This window comes from Anneissia japonica, unplaced genomic scaffold (assembly GCF_011630105.1).
Source record: "Anneissia japonica isolate Jap-2015-1 unplaced genomic scaffold, ASM1163010v1 scaffold287894_len555002_cov174, whole genome shotgun sequence".
Classification (NCBI taxonomy): Eukaryota; Metazoa; Echinodermata; class Crinoidea; order Comatulida; family Comatulidae; genus Anneissia; species Anneissia japonica.
This window is the reverse complement of record NW_022753119.1, coordinates 161348-181651: the sequence shown is the minus strand read 5'-3', so window position 1 is coordinate 181651 and position 20304 is coordinate 161348. Positions and strand designations below refer to the sequence as shown.

General features: G+C 35.0%; 1 protein-coding gene across 1 annotated transcript in view; it reads right to left on the bottom strand.

Moving 5' to 3' along the window:
- Window positions 1-10102: 10102 nt before the first annotated feature.
- The window catches only part of LOC117122690 (elongator complex protein 2-like), a 16991-nt gene continuing 6789 nt past the window's right edge, over window positions 10103-20304 (bottom strand). Inside the window, exons 10-17 of the mRNA XM_033268376.1 lie at window positions 19886-19987; window positions 19370-19459; window positions 18398-18557; window positions 17764-17894; window positions 16738-17049; window positions 15364-15500; window positions 14515-14613; window positions 10103-13177 (exon numbers count right to left, since the gene is read on the bottom strand). Coding sequence (XP_033124267.1) covers window positions 13009-13177; window positions 14515-14613; window positions 15364-15500; window positions 16738-17049; window positions 17764-17894; window positions 18398-18557; window positions 19370-19459; window positions 19886-19987 — 1200 coding nt within the window. The 3' untranslated portion in view covers window positions 10103-13008. The remainder of the gene's footprint in view (window positions 13178-14514; window positions 14614-15363; window positions 15501-16737; window positions 17050-17763; window positions 17895-18397; window positions 18558-19369; window positions 19460-19885; window positions 19988-20304) is intronic.

The following is a 20304-nucleotide window of genomic DNA, read 5'->3' as shown; positions in this document are numbered from 1 at the left end:
GTGGAAGATTGGAATTAGGTAAAAAATGTCAAATTATAGGCTGTATAAAATGAGAAGGCACTCAGCTAACTAAACAGATAGGTGTGTGCACTGAACTATAACGATCATGGAGTTTCTGGTTCAAATACATTGCTTCTCAAAGCACCCCTCCCGCCCCTACCAGCCAAAGTGTTTTAATACCTATCTTTCACTTGCCTCAGACACTCCAAAGTATTGGTGGTGCAGGAATAATCTTTATTTAATCTAATGTTGTATCAAAAAATGAGCCAAGTCATTACAATCCAGCATAGTCAACAATTATGTTCCCTCCATTACAATTTCAAAGTATGTAAGCAATTTCAACACATTAAAATGATAATTACTGTATGGTTTTGGGATGGCATGCCTAAAAAATAAGGGTCTTATAGGTGCTCACTCAAATGAGAGCCACTGGCCAATATGAAAATCACACAGAAGCAACATAGCAAGTCTGTTACTAAAAGCTTACATCACACAGAACTCTACAAAAAGAATTGCAAAGCTTTCATATGCTGATGAGGTGAAGAACACAATAATACAGCCAGCTTAAAGTTGATTGCATGTGAATCCCAACACGATGGCGTGCATTTCAATACTTGGAGTATGTATTATACTTTCTTATGACACTACTCACACTTTGCTATTATAGGGCCAATTAGTCAATGTACTATAATATATACAATACACAGTATTGTCAACAACATTAACAATGGAATAGACATATAAAAGTACCTTGCTGTTTATCAATGTAATGCTTCATTATACTTCATAAAGTTTTCTAAAATAATGTTCACTTTCAAAAGGTTATTTTCTTCCCCTAAAACAGATGGTTTTTAAGTTGTTTTATTTATTTATTGAAGAAAAATCCTACAATTCTTTATTAACAATGTATTAGGGCCATAATGTATGTGGGTATGTAATAGCGTTATATGGTAAAAGAAGGTGTATTATTAATTTGGTCATGTCAAAGATCAATATAGTTATAGGCATAGTTGGCAACCTGAGAAATTTGAAATGCGTGACTACACCAACTTGCGGGGGGCGTGTCCCCACTGGGGCCGTGGGGCAGAACCCCGTGAGGGTCCAGGGGACGGCCTGAGTATTTTAAGCTGTCTGTTGACAATACCGGGTACATAACAAAAATATTTTTGATATAGCCATGTACAATTTAAGTTTCAATGTATGTTTAATTGTCCACACAAACTATGTACACAAACGATCAAAGCTCTCTGTGACTCAAGTTACTGCACGACTGTTTTTATATTTTTAATGAAACTAATTTATTATAATTTTAAATACATTTTCCTTTTAATTGGTAGTAATTCTTTATCACACATAGACTTAAGCTAAATGCATGACAAATTTATGACCATGCATTGTTTCTGAAAAATGTGTGTTTCATCCAAAATCACTTTGAAATGAGGGACCATCGCACACGATGCGAGACGGTTGGTAACTACGGTTATAGATAGGCAAGGAAGAGAATAAGATGTCCATGTATGTGGCTAAGATATGGCTAATGTGTGGATATGTGGGAGTAGGTAGTAGGAGGGATATCCATAGGGGACTATGTTGGGGGGTAACATGGACATGAGGAAAGGCTATAAAATTAATATATCGGTATGTGAAAGGATAATAAGTTGGTATATAGGAGTATATAAGTGATCATCTGGGCACAGATGAGGGGTAAATGTGGTTATTTTGGAGAGTATAAGATGGTTATTTGTAAAAAGTACATAATATATTTAAGTGTATTTCTGAGGAATATAGGTGGATGCCAAAATAGTTGTTTGCTCAGTAGAATGTAGGTATAACTGGCAAGTGGTAGGGAATAATTGCTTGCATAAGCCAAAAGGTGTATTGACTATAGATCAGGCAATCTCCATAACACAAATCATACTCCCCCTCCCCATGACCTGTAGCCCCTTCTATATTTATTATGTGTATGTGCTAAGGATTGTTAAAGACAAAGCCAAAGGTCTTTAGGTGAGTGCAAGAGCTATGTATGTGTTTTGGATGCAGGAAGTTAGACAAAGAAGGGACTTAGCAGAGAGGAAATGGTAAATTGGGAATAAGGGAATTGATTTGATTAGTTGATAGTCCAATTTTTAAGTCACTTCCATCTAGTCCTTCCAGACTACTAATAGTGGTTCAAAATCTTCTTAGACAAAAAAAATTATATATTGAAGTAACTTTGAAAAATCAGTTTTATGAAAAAATAATACAAAATATATATAAATAAATCTTTTGAATGTTAAAGAAGAGGGATCTGAAGGTCAGAACTTGTATCGAAATGCTGCCACGAAAACAAGCACTACCTCCGAACAGCTACTCCGACGTCCGCAATAACCTAACTTCATACTACGTCCGCACAAGCAAGTCACATCACCCCACAACGTTCACCTGCTGTCTCTTATACACATCTAGATGTGTATAAGAGACAGCTACGTTCACCTTTCATCAGTTGCCTGACGATCGCAATAGCGTGAAACTCCGAGTAGCAACATTCTGTTCCAGCGACCTCCAGTTCTATATATATATATATATATATATATTCTTTACGTTGTATCCTGAACAGTGTCTTTTTTATTTATGAGCACAACATCATCAATTCTTAGGCAACTAAGATAAAACCAACGGATTTTTGAAAATAATACTCTAAACATCATACCAAAATATAGTAGTAATTATCTAGTCCAGATGTTACAATCCCAGAATAAATGGGAAACTGTTTCTGGCCAGTATCGAAAAAAGTACACATATTGGTTTTCTAAAACTTAAGAGATTCATTCAAAAGTATAACCCTTTACAGGAGTGCTGTTGCTCGTCGCTCAACTTACTAAAATCATTTACATTAGGAGGCAAAAAAGTATCAATGTTGCAATCCGGGGGATTACAGGAGTTTTTTAAAATAAAATTTCTCTTCTTCCCCCAGAATGTCTCTACAATTAGTGAGGGCACAATTTTGGTCATTAATAAGTTAGTTATGAGTTTCTGTCGATGATTTCTTTTTTCAAGATTGAAAAAGCACCGCGTATTTTTCTCTCCGTCTTCTACATACTTATCCCGTGATCTAATCATTGTACCCTTTGTTTTTAAACTGTAAATCTCTTCCAGCTTCATTTTGCTCGTTTGAATTTGGTCTAACAGAATTTGGGAAGGGGTTTTACAGTAAATTTCCTCTGAGTTATTAATTTTGTCGTTAAGCTCGCTTTTGCATTCTCTTGAGAATTTGACTGAAAATTGAATAGTAAGACTGTGGATTTGACATTTGAGAAAATCCTAAAAAAGACATGAGTTGAGATCTGAATAATTTTTTGTGTTTCCATACAATCTTTAACTTGGGTAACATAATTACAGTCGTGAAGAAGTGAGGAGTCGTGGTAACAGCTCTCTGGGAAAAATTAAAATAACTTTCTAATACAGACAGCTGGCCTGAGAGTGACATTTTTTGGCATCATGGTGAGAAGTAACCTAACAACGTTAACCTCAGCTCCAGTTTGTGAGGCTGAGGAGGGTGTTGTCCAACGGATCCAGTCCAGATTGCCGAAAGGAAACCCAGTGTGCCGAATTCCAGATTGCCAAGTCCACTTTGCTGAATTTTTGCCGAATATTAAATTGCCAAACGCAAAAAATTGTAAATCCCAGATAGCCGAAACAGTTTGCAGAGACTAAGATTAAAAACAACTGTTACTCGCATCTCATTCTTTGGGTGTTATTGAAGCTTACCTGGGCCGGTATCCACTTCTATATTCTATACAAGCCCAAGGACTTCTCCAGAGTATTATAGTTACCACCCAGATCATACTACGTACTACCATTACCCACTATAGCACTGTCCAATCCGTTTTAATTATATCGCTTTTTGAATGGGCACGCCTTTTGATACTTTCTGATCTTTAATCCTGCGTTCCATGCCCGTGATCTTTTTGTTCAGTTCTACCACCATTCAGTTCTAATTATGCCCTCATGCCTCCCAACTTGTCACACGTTTATCATGTTGATCGCATTGTTATTTTGTTGTTGCACTATTCTAACATTTGTTATTGATTTACATGCTTTATTAGTGTTTTAAAAAAAACACAAAAAAAAGCGCAGTTTTATTGACAATAAAGTTGCTAAAAATGACCTCATTTCACATTCTTGTGGCAGCCCCACTTAAAGTTCGAGGCCCCATCAGACCCATCCTTATGTCAAATATCCTAGATACGCCAATGACCAAAGCACAGTAGGCTGCACCTCTTTGTTCTTCACTTCTATTCACGACGGTGCATTCGACAAACTGTTTTATAGCGGGTTGAAATTCGGCAAACTAGGTTTCGGAAAATTGGATTTTCATAAGCTTGGGTCAGTAAAATGGCATTCGGCAAACTGTGTTTTGTCAAAGTAGACTCGGCAATCTGTAATTGGACAAATAGACCACCAGTCGAAGAATACTAACACCACCTCTTCCCCCTCAAACACACACGTCATAGCGTAACTAAAAGGGAGTTTTGAAAACTTACCACTTCCATGTCGTCCCCCCTCATTCCAGTAGTCCTCCTGGATTTGGTAAGGTCCACAAGAGTCTGAATTCCCATCCAGATGACACGAGGGAGATGGATCCGTGCAGGCAGCAGTAGTTTCGGCCTGGCACATGCAACTCAGACATTTCCGGGACACAGCTGGGAAGTAACGTAACAATAAGTTAATTCGCCAGGTATAGCTACAGAGTATAATATTCTCATGATTTGTGCAAAGACTGCATGTCGTACATTGATAGAAACAGAATATATAGAAACAATACGTTGAAATTAGGAAACAATTCAATAAATGAATTTGACAATTAGTAACTAAAATAAGACCTTTGTATTACAATATGCAATCTTCTGATTTTGGATGGATATATACACTCTGTTTTTGAAAATAATAAATAGTTTTAACGAAGTATGTTAGTTTAATTGTGGGAATATTATCGTATGGCAAACACTCCCATTTTATGCAGGTGCTGCCGAAAATTTCGTTGAATAAATGTACATATATAGAAACAATACTTTGAAATTAGGAAACAATTCAATAAATGAATTTTGACAAGTAACCAAAATAAGACCTTTGTATTACAATATGCAATCTTCTTATTTTGGATGGATATAGGCCTATACACTCTGTTTTTAAAAATAATAAATAGTTCTAACGAAGTATGTTAGTTTAATTGTGGGAATACTGTCGTATGGCAAACACTACCATCAATAAATTTTGATTGGAAGTAATAGGGTGATGGAACTTAGAAAAAATATATAGAGTTGCAAATGACAAGAATACACAATACACAATATACAATTATAGTTAAATACAATTGCAAACAATTGAGAGTTAGCAAGCTGTTAAAAGAAATCTTTGCGCAGTTTCTTGCACAGTTTGCACACGCTACAAGTGTATCAGTTTGTAGTTTGCAGTTTGCAAATTGCACAAACTGTGCGCGGCATAACATAGGCATTTTAGAGGACTAAGTAATGAGTTTATCCTACCTGCTTGGGTTCCGGAGATGAGCAAACCCACCATCATTATTAAAGCGAGGTAACTTCGAAGTCGACCCATTCTAAAGAAATTATATCTTCGTCGGTTTTCATTGACCAAGAAGCACAAACTGTAGTTGAACTAATTTTCCTGGGGTTTTATGTACCAAGAAAGAGGAAATAGGATAACAAAATATGATTGGTGGAGTATTATAAAGGTTCGGCCTAACAGTCCTGTCAATCAAAGAGGTACATCACTGGATACTGTATTAAAGGCGGCGTCTCAACCAGTTATACAATTAGCTTTTGAAACAATGCTTTATCTTATTGCCCAGGCATTAGCCAATTAGAAGTAGGGAACCTTTCAACTTGTTCAAGTTCGGACCAGTGGCGTGAACAGCTAAATCCGGGGACCCAAGACCTTAAAAGGCCCTGGATTTTCATAATATTTGCTGCACATCACCTAAGCAGGGCCTTTTAAGTAGCAAAACGTAAAAACCCATTAGGCCTAAACTAAAAACGCCCTGAAAGAACATCTAAAAGGTCGATTTGGGCGCAACCGTGGACATTCTTTGGTACGCCTACCCGATTTAATTATACCCGCTACTCTCCTTGTGTTGGGTTAGACTAGCTTAATTGTGCGTGACTTGAAGCCCAAGACACTCATAATAACAACAACAACAACAACAACAACAACAATAACAATAACAATAATAATAATAATAATAATAATAATAATAATAATAATAATAATAGTAATAATAATAATAATAATAATAATATTAATAATATTAAATAATGAAAAATAATGATAATATTAGTGATAATAATGATATTTATTTACTTATTTATTTACATTTATTTATATACCTAGGGTAGCCCAAACAATTAAAACACTGATTTCCATTAGGGACCTGCATTTAAAGCACATGGTCGTAACCGGTTAAATTTTCTTAATTAGTGCCTCGTACAGTTTGTATTTAAATATGTTTAGAGAAGTCGCAGTTCTCAAATCAATATCTAAGTCATTCCATATATTCGGCCCGGTCACTTTAAAACTCGTGGAATATCTTTCGCTTTTCGAAAAAAGGAACCTTCAACTTCAAAATAGTTGACTGTCTCGTTTCACGAGCTTTCAATAACTTTGTGAAAAGGTTTGTCATGTATAAAGGTGTCAATTGGTTAATACATTTATAAACAAGTATAGCTTTTTTATACGTAACCGGCCTTTCGGAAAACGAAAGCCAACTGAGTTGTGCAAACATATCTGCAGAGGGGGTAAGAAAATCACATTTTAAAACTATCCTAACTGCTCTTTTTATACACTTATTAAGTAAGATATTGTGGGATAACAATCCCACAATATTGTGGAATAACAATAGCAATAACAATTAACAATAACAATAACAATAATTATAGGCCTAATAATAATAATAAATAATGATAATAAATAATGATAATAATAATGATAATAATAATGATATTAATGATAATAATGATAATAACAATTTGATATTAATGATAATAATTATAATAACAATAACAATAATAATAATAATAATAATAATAATAATAATAATAATAATAATAATAATAATAAACAAGAGTAGGGAGCATATCTCCACCAATCGCCAATCACTTCCTGTAAAATAATTCCTCAAAAATATGTCCCTACTTTCCAACCGCCAACAACAATCTATAAAAATTACACTAACACAAAGGTTTCATTTAGATGAGTTTATTAGTTTTTGAGATTTGCGACGGTTTGCTTTGAATGACCCAAATATCGACACAAAAATAAAATCACTTCATTTTTCAAACGTTTTTTATGGTATCAGTTATACACCTATCAATTCTATCTTCTGGCTTAACACACTGGCATGTTTTACTCTTAGCTGACAAAGTACACACTTTTGATTTGATTTATTAGGTACTCGACATAACAATACAAGAGAAACAAAGACAAAAGAGCACCAGGATTACCCATTAAATCGACGATAGTCATGCTCATTTTCAATGGGGTCCTTATAACATAATAATACAATGTAATGGTGTTGAAATGGAAATATTATGGAAATAGAAATATGAGGATTTGGTTTTTAGCGTCACATGTTTAAATGTAAAGATGCATTAAACATATTCCCAATAAGCTCCGAAAAAAGTGAAGTTACTACATATAAAACCTTGAAGCCCTAATACCATACTGGGCACGCTAGTCAATGGTAGCAAAATACTTTAACAAAGAATGGATAATAATAATAATAATAATAATAATAATAATAATAATAATAATAATAATAATAATAATAATAGTAATAATAATAATAAATAATAATAATAATAATAATAATAAAAATAAATAATAATAATAATAATAATAATAATAATAATAATAATAATAATAATAATATTCTTACTATTTTTTTTAAAGTTTTTGTTGAATTTGAATCGAATTTGAATTCTTATCATTAATTACCATTTTATTTTTTATTGGAAACATCAAAACCAGTAAGAATTAATTTCACGTCTTGCTATTGAATCTAATGTAAATTGTTATATAAATCAATCAATTCTTACAGTTATTCTTATTGAAATGTATTTAATTTATTTTTATTCTACTAGAAATTTAACAGAATCCATCCAGTAATTTTTTTATAGTTATTCTTATTGACTAAAAAATAATTTCTTATCACTTTATTCTCATTATTCAGTACAATTTGAATTTATATTGGAATTTTTCTTTTTTAAGAAATATGAAATCATTTTAAATCAAACAAGATGTTTAATTCAATATACGTAAGACTGTAGTAACAAGTAAATCCGCAGAACCTATTTTTTTTATATGGCTAGCCTTATTTTTGGAAATTAGTAACTTATTAACTTTTTAAAATGATCCACTCAGTGTTAACGTGTCTTAATGTACTTTTAATGTATTCATTAACAGTATCTACCATATGTATTGATGGCAAAGGCGCAACAATTTCCTTTTTAAACCAGGAAATATTTTAATAACTATAAAACAGACAGAGAATCACACCATTTAACAATTGTCGTATTTGGGGAAAGTCCCTACGCACGAAAAAAATGATTCGAATATGGATTACTCGGTCATTTAGTGTAAAGCGATACATTCAATATAATGCAATCAACAGCGAATGAAATTGTCAATTGGTGAGTTCTAACCCTGCAGTGTTTTAGTTGAGAGGTATTGAGTTCGAGACCGACGCCACATTGTATCTATACTTGGGCATCGTCCAAGACACCAAATCTACATTTTCCTACACTCAGGGTTAAAAGGGGTACTTGGTAGGAGGTGAAAGTTCTGGAAAGAAATTGGTGCAATAGAATAGTCCAGTGTGTGTGTATATACTGTCTCTTATACACATCTAGATGTGTATAAGAGACAGGTGCGCGGCAGCGTATCGCCGATTGTCAGGGTTATAAAAAGGCTGCCGCTCGTCGATTCTTGAAAATCATAACCGCACTAGACATCGCAGTATCAACATCACCATATTGATATCACTCCATTTTAATATACCTATTCCCCTAAATGCTGCCTATACGCCATTGTAAGATTACTGTAAGATAGAAACACGTTCAGTAATTATTTGGTCGTCTGGAACACGTCAAATACGTCTACATACGTCAATATACGTAGGAGATAAGTTATAAGTTACATTTAAGATTGAAGCACGTTACTCATAGGTTAGAAATACATTTTGACTTTCGAGTAACTTACAAGTAACGTGTGTCAACGGGTGTCAATGATCGCCACCTTGCATTCACTGTCGGCGGAAAATCATAACGTTTTGCGTCAGAAAAGGACTCGAAAAAAGTGATGGGATAACCTACGGTAAACAATCCATCTTCGTGCCAATTTTGAAAGTCTATGAAGGAAGCAACATAGACACACTTGACTTAAGTAAAATGTTGGGGAATTTTTAATTTTGACCCAAACAAATTCCGATGTGATCCATTGGGCACAAGTAGTATCAAAGACGTTGGTCATGATTTTTTCATAGGTCTGTCTGTTTTTGTAAATCGTTTAGACAGACATTAATGTTGTTCGTTGCAAAAAAGTAGTTATCGTAAAAATCGTAATTACTTCCTCATAATTGCTTTCTCACACTACACCATTCTGAACCCCTATTTAAAAAACTGAAAATGCTTAGCATACATGATATAAATATGGTAAATGTGTTTTGCTTTATATTCAAATACGTCAAAAAACATTATTTACCTGACAGAATATTGGAAAAGCTAAGTGATATTAAAATTGTAGAAAATACCCTATTTAAAAAATTGAAAAGGCTTAGTATATTTGATATAAATATGGTAAATGTGTTGTGCTTTACGTTCTAATACATCAAAAACATGATTTACCTGACAGAATATTGGAAATGCTAAGTGATATTAAAATTGTAGAAAATATATCTAAGTACAACTTAAGAAACCAACAGAAATTAAGATGGCCATTTACCAGGCTTACAGCAAGCCACCAGTTCATTAAAGTATATGGTCCAAAGTTATGGAATTCCATTTCTGAAATTCAAAGTGTAACATCTGCAAACACATTGAAACAATTCAAATCAAAACTTAAACTGACTTTATTGAAACTCAATAATTCAATAAAACTAATAGTAATGAAGGCTCCAAACATAACAATAATGATAAATAATAATGATAAACTGTCATTTTAATAATAAAAATAATTAGAGTTAGGGTATCGAATTACATTTGTAAGTAATCAGAGAATAAACATTATGTTTATCTTATTTATACGGAGGAGTGTTTATTTTCTGTTCATTTTCATGTTTAATGTTGCTTTTGCTGTCTTTGAAGAGGGACAACCGTGACAGATTAGTAAGAGTTTATATGTCGTCCCTTGATTATTTTCTATGTATACTGTAACTATTATTTGTTTAAATTCCATGCATGTTTATAAATGTTCGAATAAATATTGAATTGAATTGAAAAGCCAAAATAATACTTGTTTCAATCGGATCACAACGAGTGTAAATAGCCACAAATGGGTCATGAGGCAAAACTGTTTTAATAACTTGTTTAGCAAACCCTCGGACAGCCAATAATGGTGAAAAAATAACTTTTCACTTTTGGCCAGTAATCCCATCCTCCGCCACGAAAATGGAAATTTCAGGAAAAAATCATATTATGTCATCGGCTCCCCTGAAATCTCCAAAATATAACATATATTTCTTCCTTAATATAAACTTTAAGCATTTATGCACCTCATTACTACACTGTTGACATTCATAGATAAAATTATATTTTAATTTTCTCCTCCAACTAGATGTTTTTGGCAAAATCATTTTGCGAATACAAGAAAACACAATTTTATTTTAAAATGTTTCCGCCCTCATTTAACAACTATAAAAAAATAAGTTTGCTACACAAGGTGTTAAAAAAAAGTCTCGCCAAATCTGTGAGGTACTGGGGGAGGGGGGTACAGAAAGAAGTTAACTGCAGTATAAATAAGTTTAAATGACTTTGGGGTGGGGGGAAGCGGCCTTTCGCAAGGCTGTGAGGTACTGGGGCGGGTACATGGTATTTGCAGGAAGAGGTGCAGGAAGAAAACTGCTGTATAAATAAGTTTAAATGACTTGGGGAACCGTCTTCTGTTTTGTCACCTTCCCATCTTTTGAGAGACATAAAAGCCAAGAATTTGTCTGAAAATTATTCTCATAAATGCTGTATATAGTGTTGTTTTCGATTTTTACTGTTTGTTCTTTTTTGTATAAACTCAAAGAAACAAATCTGTATATATCTATTATGTATGACGATAATAAATGAATCTTGATTCTTCAGCTTTAAGAAGAGAATTTACTATTATTATTATTCCTTCCTTTGAATATGCACGTTAACAGCTTCCATTTGAATATTGAAATTAGAAAATATATTCCTCAGCAATTACAACATAAATTAACACCGATTCTACGTTGTATTGCATTGATCCCATTCCATGATTGGTAATTTAATCAACGCTGGTAATTCCATAGCCAAAAAATCAGAAAATTCAAATACTTTAAATCTGTTTTAAAAGTTGACAATTTATTTGACCCTTTTATAATATAAGCAAGGCTATGTTGCCCTGGTTTTTCAGATTTACTAATCAAGCAGCAATTTTGGTAAAATATTATTTTCAAATGGTGTGATGTTGAACTTCTATTTATAATTGAACCAAAATAACATCTGCATTTCCCTGGACATTTTGATCGCAATCGGCAAAATTTTCAAGTGACTGTTTTGTCAAAGGCCTATTAGAATGCATGAGGAGAACACTGACAATATATAAAATCAACTCTTATTTCGTACCTCAGAATAAAATCGGAGAGGGCTTAGTACACCCAAAGGATACAACTGAGAAATGGACGCATCTATGAGATACGCTGTTTGAACTGCAAACATACATACATAGGCGAAACAGAAAGACCCCTTGCACTAGAGTCAAGGAGCAGACATCTCGCAATACGTACATGTAGGGGGAGTAATAACCATGGCCCAACGATATTCCACATCTGCAACCCAACACAAATCCGCAATTACTGATTATGCCTCACATTATAATCATATACCAGAACATGAAAGGGGATGAAGGTTCCTATTAACTCTCAAAAATTTACAACAAACTATTAAACACAAAAGGAGCAGGCGGGGCCCCGACCACCATCACCGCATTACGTCAAAAGACTGATGACATAACGACCAGACTGAAGTAACAACATAGTCAGCTGAAAAAAATCGGCGATTGTGATCGATGTTATTTTAGTTAAATCATAAATGAAAGTTCAACGTCACTATATTATAGAAACCAGATGAACTCTTTTAATTATTTGTAATGATGTAAATAGAAATAAGGAAACAAATGAAACGGATACAAGACTTTTCTATATTAAGAGAGCTTAAAATATATACTTTGTAAATTATTAATTCAGGTAGAAATGTCAGGGACTTTTTAATGTCCTCTAATCTAAATCGCATTTCGTACATTCCTTAGAGTCTAATATTTTCATTTGGAGAGGTCAACAATTGAATCTGGTTTCTAAAAAAATAGATCTTTCAATTCAGAGAGTCTTGGATGGAGAGGATATTCCTGTGTACTGCTTTAATATTTATCCAAAAATGATTTCAAACAATATGGAAAAATGACATGACCAATACCACATGTACGAAAAATTTCATAACCAACAGATGTTTTGAAATTTAAGTTTGCTTTTTTACAAAATTTTAACAAATTTGATGACGTCAGCATCACAGATGTATGGATGCACATGCATGGACGATTTCTGTACAGCATAGGAACCAATGATAATGCAGTATGTTAGGACATATATAGCACTTCAATATGTTAGAACTTCTATAGCGCTTTGAGTAGTCATGAAGCTAATCCTCAATAGTTCTGCCAAACGGCTCCTACAGAAGGCTTCTTTATGGTTCAACGATTTAGAAGTAGGTATGTACATTAAATTATCATTCATCATAACTCATTGAGTTTAATATTGTATATTTTCACAGAGCAGTCATTACTACAGCTAGCAAGTTGTAGCCATTTTTCGTCACTGTTGCCAGCATTATCAACCTGTGACCCCACTCGTCCAAGCCTTGGCCTCCAACGCAAACGTTTCACAGTAAGAGAGTGCCGTAAGCTGTTGGAAGAAAGGATTATAAGAGTATGTTCATTAATTAGGCCCATGGTCAAGGATTGCCAATAGCAAATTTAATCACTGTCCTACTTAAATTCCACAGAAACTAATACCCCATTCAGACTAGCATCGCATTGCGATCTGTTGTCGCAATTGCGAAACCCAATCGCACCCAATTGCAAAGTAAAATCGTGTGTGAATGCTCACCAATATTAGTCGATAAGTAATCGATATTGCAAATGTGACCTGTTGAGATTGGTTGCTACAATCTTCATTACTCTCAATTACCACGGAATCCGATCGCAACGAATTCCACAGGCACTTTTTGGCTGAGGTCAGTCAACATAAGCCTAACCACCGGAGGCCTAGACACTTGAATCGCAACAGAGTGTAGTCTGAATAGGGTATATGTCTCATTAGCAGGCTGAGAGAGTGGAGTTATTTTTGGTTGTGAGAAAAATCCTGTAACATTGACAGGAATTGAACCTAGGACCCAGTGACTGGGAGGCATGTATCTTAACTACCAGTCTATTCAACTCCAATCCAGTTTTAAACACAAACTCTTTTAATAGTTGTAATTTCTATGAGTTGAAAAAATGTAGACTTAAAATACTTATTTTTTTGGCCGAGAACGGAACTTTCTAGATCGATCAATCATTCAATTTATCATTGTTAGGGAATTTTGGCTCTAGCATGAACAGTTAACTAGCTAAATGCAGTGGTGTATCTGTGAGTCTTGAAATGGGGGGGGGGAGAGGCCGCAAAATAATTTTTTTTCATATGAGGTGATTATTTTCACTTTGGCATGATTTTCTTTTGATTCAGACATGTTCAATGGGGGAGGGGAAAAGCTTTTTTTTTTTATGGGAGGAGGGTATGGGCATCGTGAGCCCCTAGATACACCACTAACTGAATATTGTAGAGTTGAGTTGTCATATAAAGAAGTACACTATGAGTAGAATATATAACAATCCTCTCCCTCAACCCAAAGCATTCTTAGCATTTCCCCATTTCTGTCCCCTCCTGCATAAACACAATATGCATCCAGTTGTAACCCAACTATTTCAGCTGGTATTACAGTTCAGCACCTATAAGACCTGAAAATTTGGGGTGGTCTCGGAGTTCAGTCTTCAATTAGAGGGTTAGTTTTGTGTTAAAATATTGAAGATTGTTATTTGGTTCTTAGAAAAAGTGGTTTGAGGGGTCTCAGAATTAGAAGGGTCTCAGAATTAGAGGGGTCTTGAATTGGAGGGTGTACTGTATCTCAAAATACTTAATCAGAGTGTTAACTGTTAGTTTATGTCTAGATATTAGTTGATATTGAATACTGAACACTATACCTTTGGTCAAAATCAAAGCACAGATTCCATTCTGTTGTTGCGGGATGCCACTTGAATAATTTTATTGCTCCTGATTCAGTTCCAATACTTAACAAATAGCTGGAAATATAATTTAAAAAAAAAAGTTATTACTCCTGAGCAACGACAATAAATATGATTGAGATTGACTGATTAAGATTGATTACACAAATCATTCATTTTAAATAAAACAAAGCAATGTGTCCCCAGTTTAAATACAACCAATCTCAACAAGATAATTTAAGTTGTTTATTTATTATCACAATCAAATACAATATAATCATCTTTTAAATAGCTGTGTATTATGCTACATATGAACTGTTGAACCAAGAATTGATAAGTGAGGGGTAATGGACTGGAGTGTGCAGTCTTAGCCTGTACAATCCTTGCTGGTATCACCACTCCACAGTTATCACCCACCTACCTGTGGCGACATGAGAAATCTCTGATGAGTAGTTTAAGTTCCCCGATTAGAGGTCCTAAATTAATGACAGTTACCCAGAATTGCCACTTTTAGACTGTAAAAAAAGTATTTTTCAAGTAGTGTTCCAAAACAAAAGAAAGATACCCTTTTCCCCAACATGGGTTTTAGCGTTTCCACAACAGTATCTATCACAGGGTTCCTTGACAGGAGTCCTGTGTTCTCTTGGACCCCCCTCCCCCCATCACTGCCACCAACTCGCAAATCCATACAGACATGCATACTGAATGTTACACAAACTATGACATCATTTGTCTTTGGTACCAACCAGAGTAAACATACCGGTACTTAGACACACCCGCACCCACCCCTCCCCCCCACACACCCCCATACTATACAAACTATGATACCTTCCATCCTGAGTGGAAACAGGAGCAAACGCAATTGCTGTGGCAGCATCTTTGACATCAAGTGGTGATGAGCAAGACTTATAGTTGCCAAGGCAACTTGCTGATGTTGAATATGAATCTTTTCCCCAGATTATAACCTTTAACATGCAAAACATTCAAATTAAACGATTCCATTTAACCATCTATGTTAGTCATAAACCATAATATAGTATATTTATACTCATAAGAATGCAGTCTACATTGGGAAGTATTTCCTTGTTTTATTATTGTAGGATTGTGGAATGTTGGGACTATTTCACCAACCCCCGGGCCTTGGTTGGGCATAGCATTGCACATGGTACGATTTTAAGCTTAAAATTAAAGCTTATAAGCAAGTTTTTAAAGAAAAATGTACAGACATAAAAAATTACTTAAATTACATACTAAATTTTTAATTTGTATTTTTATGATATTCTTAAATAAATTATAAATCATCATACAGTGTTTAAATAAGGACATGGTGGAACATCGTAGGCTACCCTGTAGCTTTTCAACGAATAAAGTCCTATAAAAGTCATTGTGTAATAAAATGCCTCCGATGGGATATTTATTCAACAGTGTTAACGGCTAACTCCCTTCAATATCAAGTAAATTAGTTAGCAAACAGTATCTGACCGTGATTTACAGAAACTTACAGTACAAATGTTCTATTCAGTATCCAATGTTTTGATTTAATGACTCATACAGGTGGTGTCACTACCTCAAAGTAAAAAAGCGCAAAAGGTGGAATCCAGAGCCGCCGCAAACTTAGTCAAGGGCCAGCGCGCACAAATCTCGCAAGGCTCAGCCTTGCTACACGTGCGACACAACAGGCACTCCGAGTGCCGGTCGAGCTTAACACTCGGTTTGGGGCCCCCACACGCCGAGCACAAAGACTTGCGAGCGGACATGCCGATCGAGACTACAATAAAAAAAGGATATCTTGTCAAGTTGAAAATAAATCCAAGGCAAAAATAAATCCAAAGCAAAAATAAATCCAAGGAGAACAAAATTGCTTGAAAAGACTGCTAGTAATTTTCAAAGGCTAGAATGTATCCAACTTCAAACAACGTCGAAAAGGGAATGAGGACGTTTGTTAGGGAGACGGTTCGCACGTGGCGCCTTGGGTCGGACTGTTCAATTTTTTTTTTCGAAGGGGTGTTCCCTTTTGGGAACAATGGCAATTAGTCGGTTATCCAGGTAAGTATTCACGAAATAGACTAAACAAGCGCAAAAGGTGGATTCTTTGCCAGAATTCAACTTAGAACCTCGAAATTAGAGAGAAAACATTGTAACCATCCATCCACAACTCTCTTCCAGTTACAATGAGAAATATTATTTTATCTGCATTCCTACCTTCTTGTCCCTTGACGCAGTTGCAAAGAAGTTATCATCATGAGACCATGAACATGCCCATATGATACGTCCATGGATTGCCGTCTTCTTATCCGTAAATGCAACTCTACTATATAACGGACCATCAAGGGTAGAATTTGGTCGACGTCTGAATAGTGACCATGTTCGGTCGCGTGACACGGACAACAGATGTTCACCATCGTGAGAAAAAGCAAGTTGTGTAATGGTTAACGAATGGGATGGTAACTGACATAATTGTTTCCATGTTGAAGTATCCCATAAAATGATGGCAGCATGTTCTGGTCTTGTAGCCTTGAAAAGGCAAAAAAGTATGACATGTATTATAATTATAACTACAGTGTCATCACCATCATTCATATTTATGAACATACATTTTTTAATCATCATTTAGGAGGGTGAAGCCAAATCTGTTCCAAAGACTGCTTTCCACTGTGGACCCTCAACAAAATTAAGTCTCATTATGAATATGGCTTGGGAAGAGGAGTTATTTTGGTCATGGGAAGAAAACCTATACTGTGACAGAAATTCTACCCAGGAACTTGGGAATGAGATGAGATTTGACCCCCATGCTATTAACTCCACTAGCCACCAATTACTACTTCAATTAAAATTCTCATCAGAGCCTGTTCAGCAACTGCATCAGGTAACATTAGATGAGCTTGGAAAAATGGATGAGGCTAGGTTGGCCATTGGATGAGGTTACCAACCAGGTGAGGTTAATATACACTGTATGAGGTTGGACAACTGGGTGAGGTTACTTAACTGGGTTAGGTTAGTTAGTACCATAGTATGAGGTTGGGCAAGTAGGTGAGGTTAGTTAACTGGGTTTGTAGTTTGTACACTGTATGAGGTTTGACAACTGAGTGTGGTTAGTACCACTGCAAGAAGTTGGACAACTGGGTAAGGTTAGCTAGTACCACTGTATGAGGTTGGACAACTACATAGGTGAGATTAGTTAGTACCACTGTAAGAAGTTGGACAACCGGATGAGAACCTGGTACTTACCTTACATGCTGAGGCAACCACAGTACCCGATGGATGGCTGGCTAAACAGAAGATTTCAAATCCATGACCATACAGCTTTTGAGTCTCAGGCCACAGACTGTTCTGCAGAAGGTGTTCCTCTGTTGGTGGTTCTAGTAACAAAGAAAATCCCAGGTGTTTAAAGAACAAGAATGTTTTCAATTTATGATGGAAAACTTATTCAAGGTTGTTTTATATATATTTTATAAGCTGAAATGATACAATCATCTAAAATAAACTGGAATTACGCATGTACAGATGTGAAAGCATTTTTGGCATTTTTAACAGTCAAAACCTACAGGAATTTTGCCGTTAATGCTTACCTGCATTAATTATATGAAATCACAATACAAAATTACTACTACTACTAATACTAGTACTACTACTAACAATAATAATAATAATAATAATAATAATAATAATAGAGTAATAATAATAATAATAATAATAATAAAATAATAATAATACTAAACAATAATAATACATGAATATTAATTAAAACAATAATACATATTTCAAACTACCACATCATCATCAAAAAATAACCTTAGAACTTATGGAAAAACATATATTTGCCAAAGACTAAATCTATGAATATACAACTTATTCGACTTACGATTTAGGCTCACTGATGAAAAGTATATTTCCGAGTAAAGCTCACTAGGATGGTTGATTTCTCTGTCAGACACTGGTGCCATTGACTCTCCTTCATACACTGCCTTGTTAGACAGACCCAGGGCCGGTACACTGGCCCCCATTGGTGCATTTTTGGCCGACTAGAAAAATATATAAAAATATGTCTGGAAATAATACAAACACTGATAAATTTTGAAAGTTGCATTTCCTTAAGAAACTTCCGTCAGGTTTCACCTTACTTCAGGTAGCTCCTTGCTTCATGTCAGAGGCGGTGCTAACAAGGGGTCCAGGAGGGCTAAGGATCCCCATCGGGGACCTCTGGACCCCTGCTTGAACCCCACCTGTCGAGAAGTTTCCAGCAAAGTCATCTGGGAAAAATGAAACCTCGACTGCCAAAAGTACAATTTTAGTATGCCTTACTTAATTTTAGGGACTAAAAACTGTTTAGTACAGGCAGTGCTTCCGTATGAGAAAGGTGTTGTTTACTAACACGATCGTATGGGTAGCGGTGGAAGCACCAGATCTTCCCCGACAGGGGACTGGTACCTCCGACAGGTAGTTAGTACCTTCGATAGTGGCCTCTTAACTTGCATGGTTTTCAATCAAGTTATCCTATTTAAATAATGAATACCATAATCAACTCAATTTTTCCCCGACGGGGGAGGAGGTGGTAGGCTTCCCCGGCTGAGGGGGTTGAGTTTGGAACCCTCGTCGGGGTTTTGGATCCCCTTGTCGGGAGCTTGGACCCCTCGTCGGGGAATTCCTGGCGTCGCTCCTGCTTCATGTACCTCTTGGCACAATAAATTATAATTCATTTCATTCTCATCCAATAAGAATTAAGGCATCCTTGGGTTACACGGTAAAAATTGTCTTGGGAGGAGGTCATAGGAAGTGTGTAGGGTGGTTTCTAACAAAGCTTCTTTTTAGTGCTAACTTAGAGCAAATATTGTACCTTTTCTAATTCCTCTCCTGTTAGCTTAATTTTGGACAACTGCGAGAAATTCTGGAGGAAATTGATAGGTGCGTCAAATACACGAACTACCTAGTTAGAGGAAGAGAATAAAAAAATATACATATATATATATTTACATTGTTATAGAGCAATGCAGAGTATTGCATGGGAACAAAGGAGAGTGTTACTGACTTTTATCAGCACTCAGTTGAATGCAAGAGCTTGTAAAGTTGATGCTTGCAGTTTTGTTTTTGAATAAACTAACTCAGAAGAAAGACAACCAATAATGTTGTTTGATATCACCTTTGTGCTTAAGTATATTGTAAATTTTTTATATTTTTCTTATTTTAAGGATATACCACTTCTGAGACTGTGTGCCACTGTTTTAAGTATGTATTTCTAATATAAAATATTCAATTACTGTTGTATTCTGCTTTGGCATGTCAAATACATACTTATTTACTGTCAGAAGTAGTTCTAAGAATGATCATACAACACTACACAAACATTACTTACTTTCTCATCCGCACCAGACACAAATCTATTTCTAGAGACCATTGAAATGCACTGCATATCATAGCCATGAACTTGAGGGCGTGCTATCTCATGCCAACTGACCTGTGAACAACAAAATTTTAATGCCTGTAACCATTGTTTTATTCACAGCATTATCAACAGATGTATCTTTCATTAGAAACCTTGTGTTGTTAATTACAATATTTTTGTACATTCAATCATTTAATCATCCTTACATTTACTTTTATTCAATAAGACAAATTCATTAAAAACTAAGACTACTATTCCATTTTTAATATAATTTATACGGAAAAATGCTACAACATAGACACAAGCTTTAATTTTATTGTATTTTTAAAATGCACACATCCAGGTTAGATATTTCATGATATATAAACTGAGAGGAATGAGGATTATTA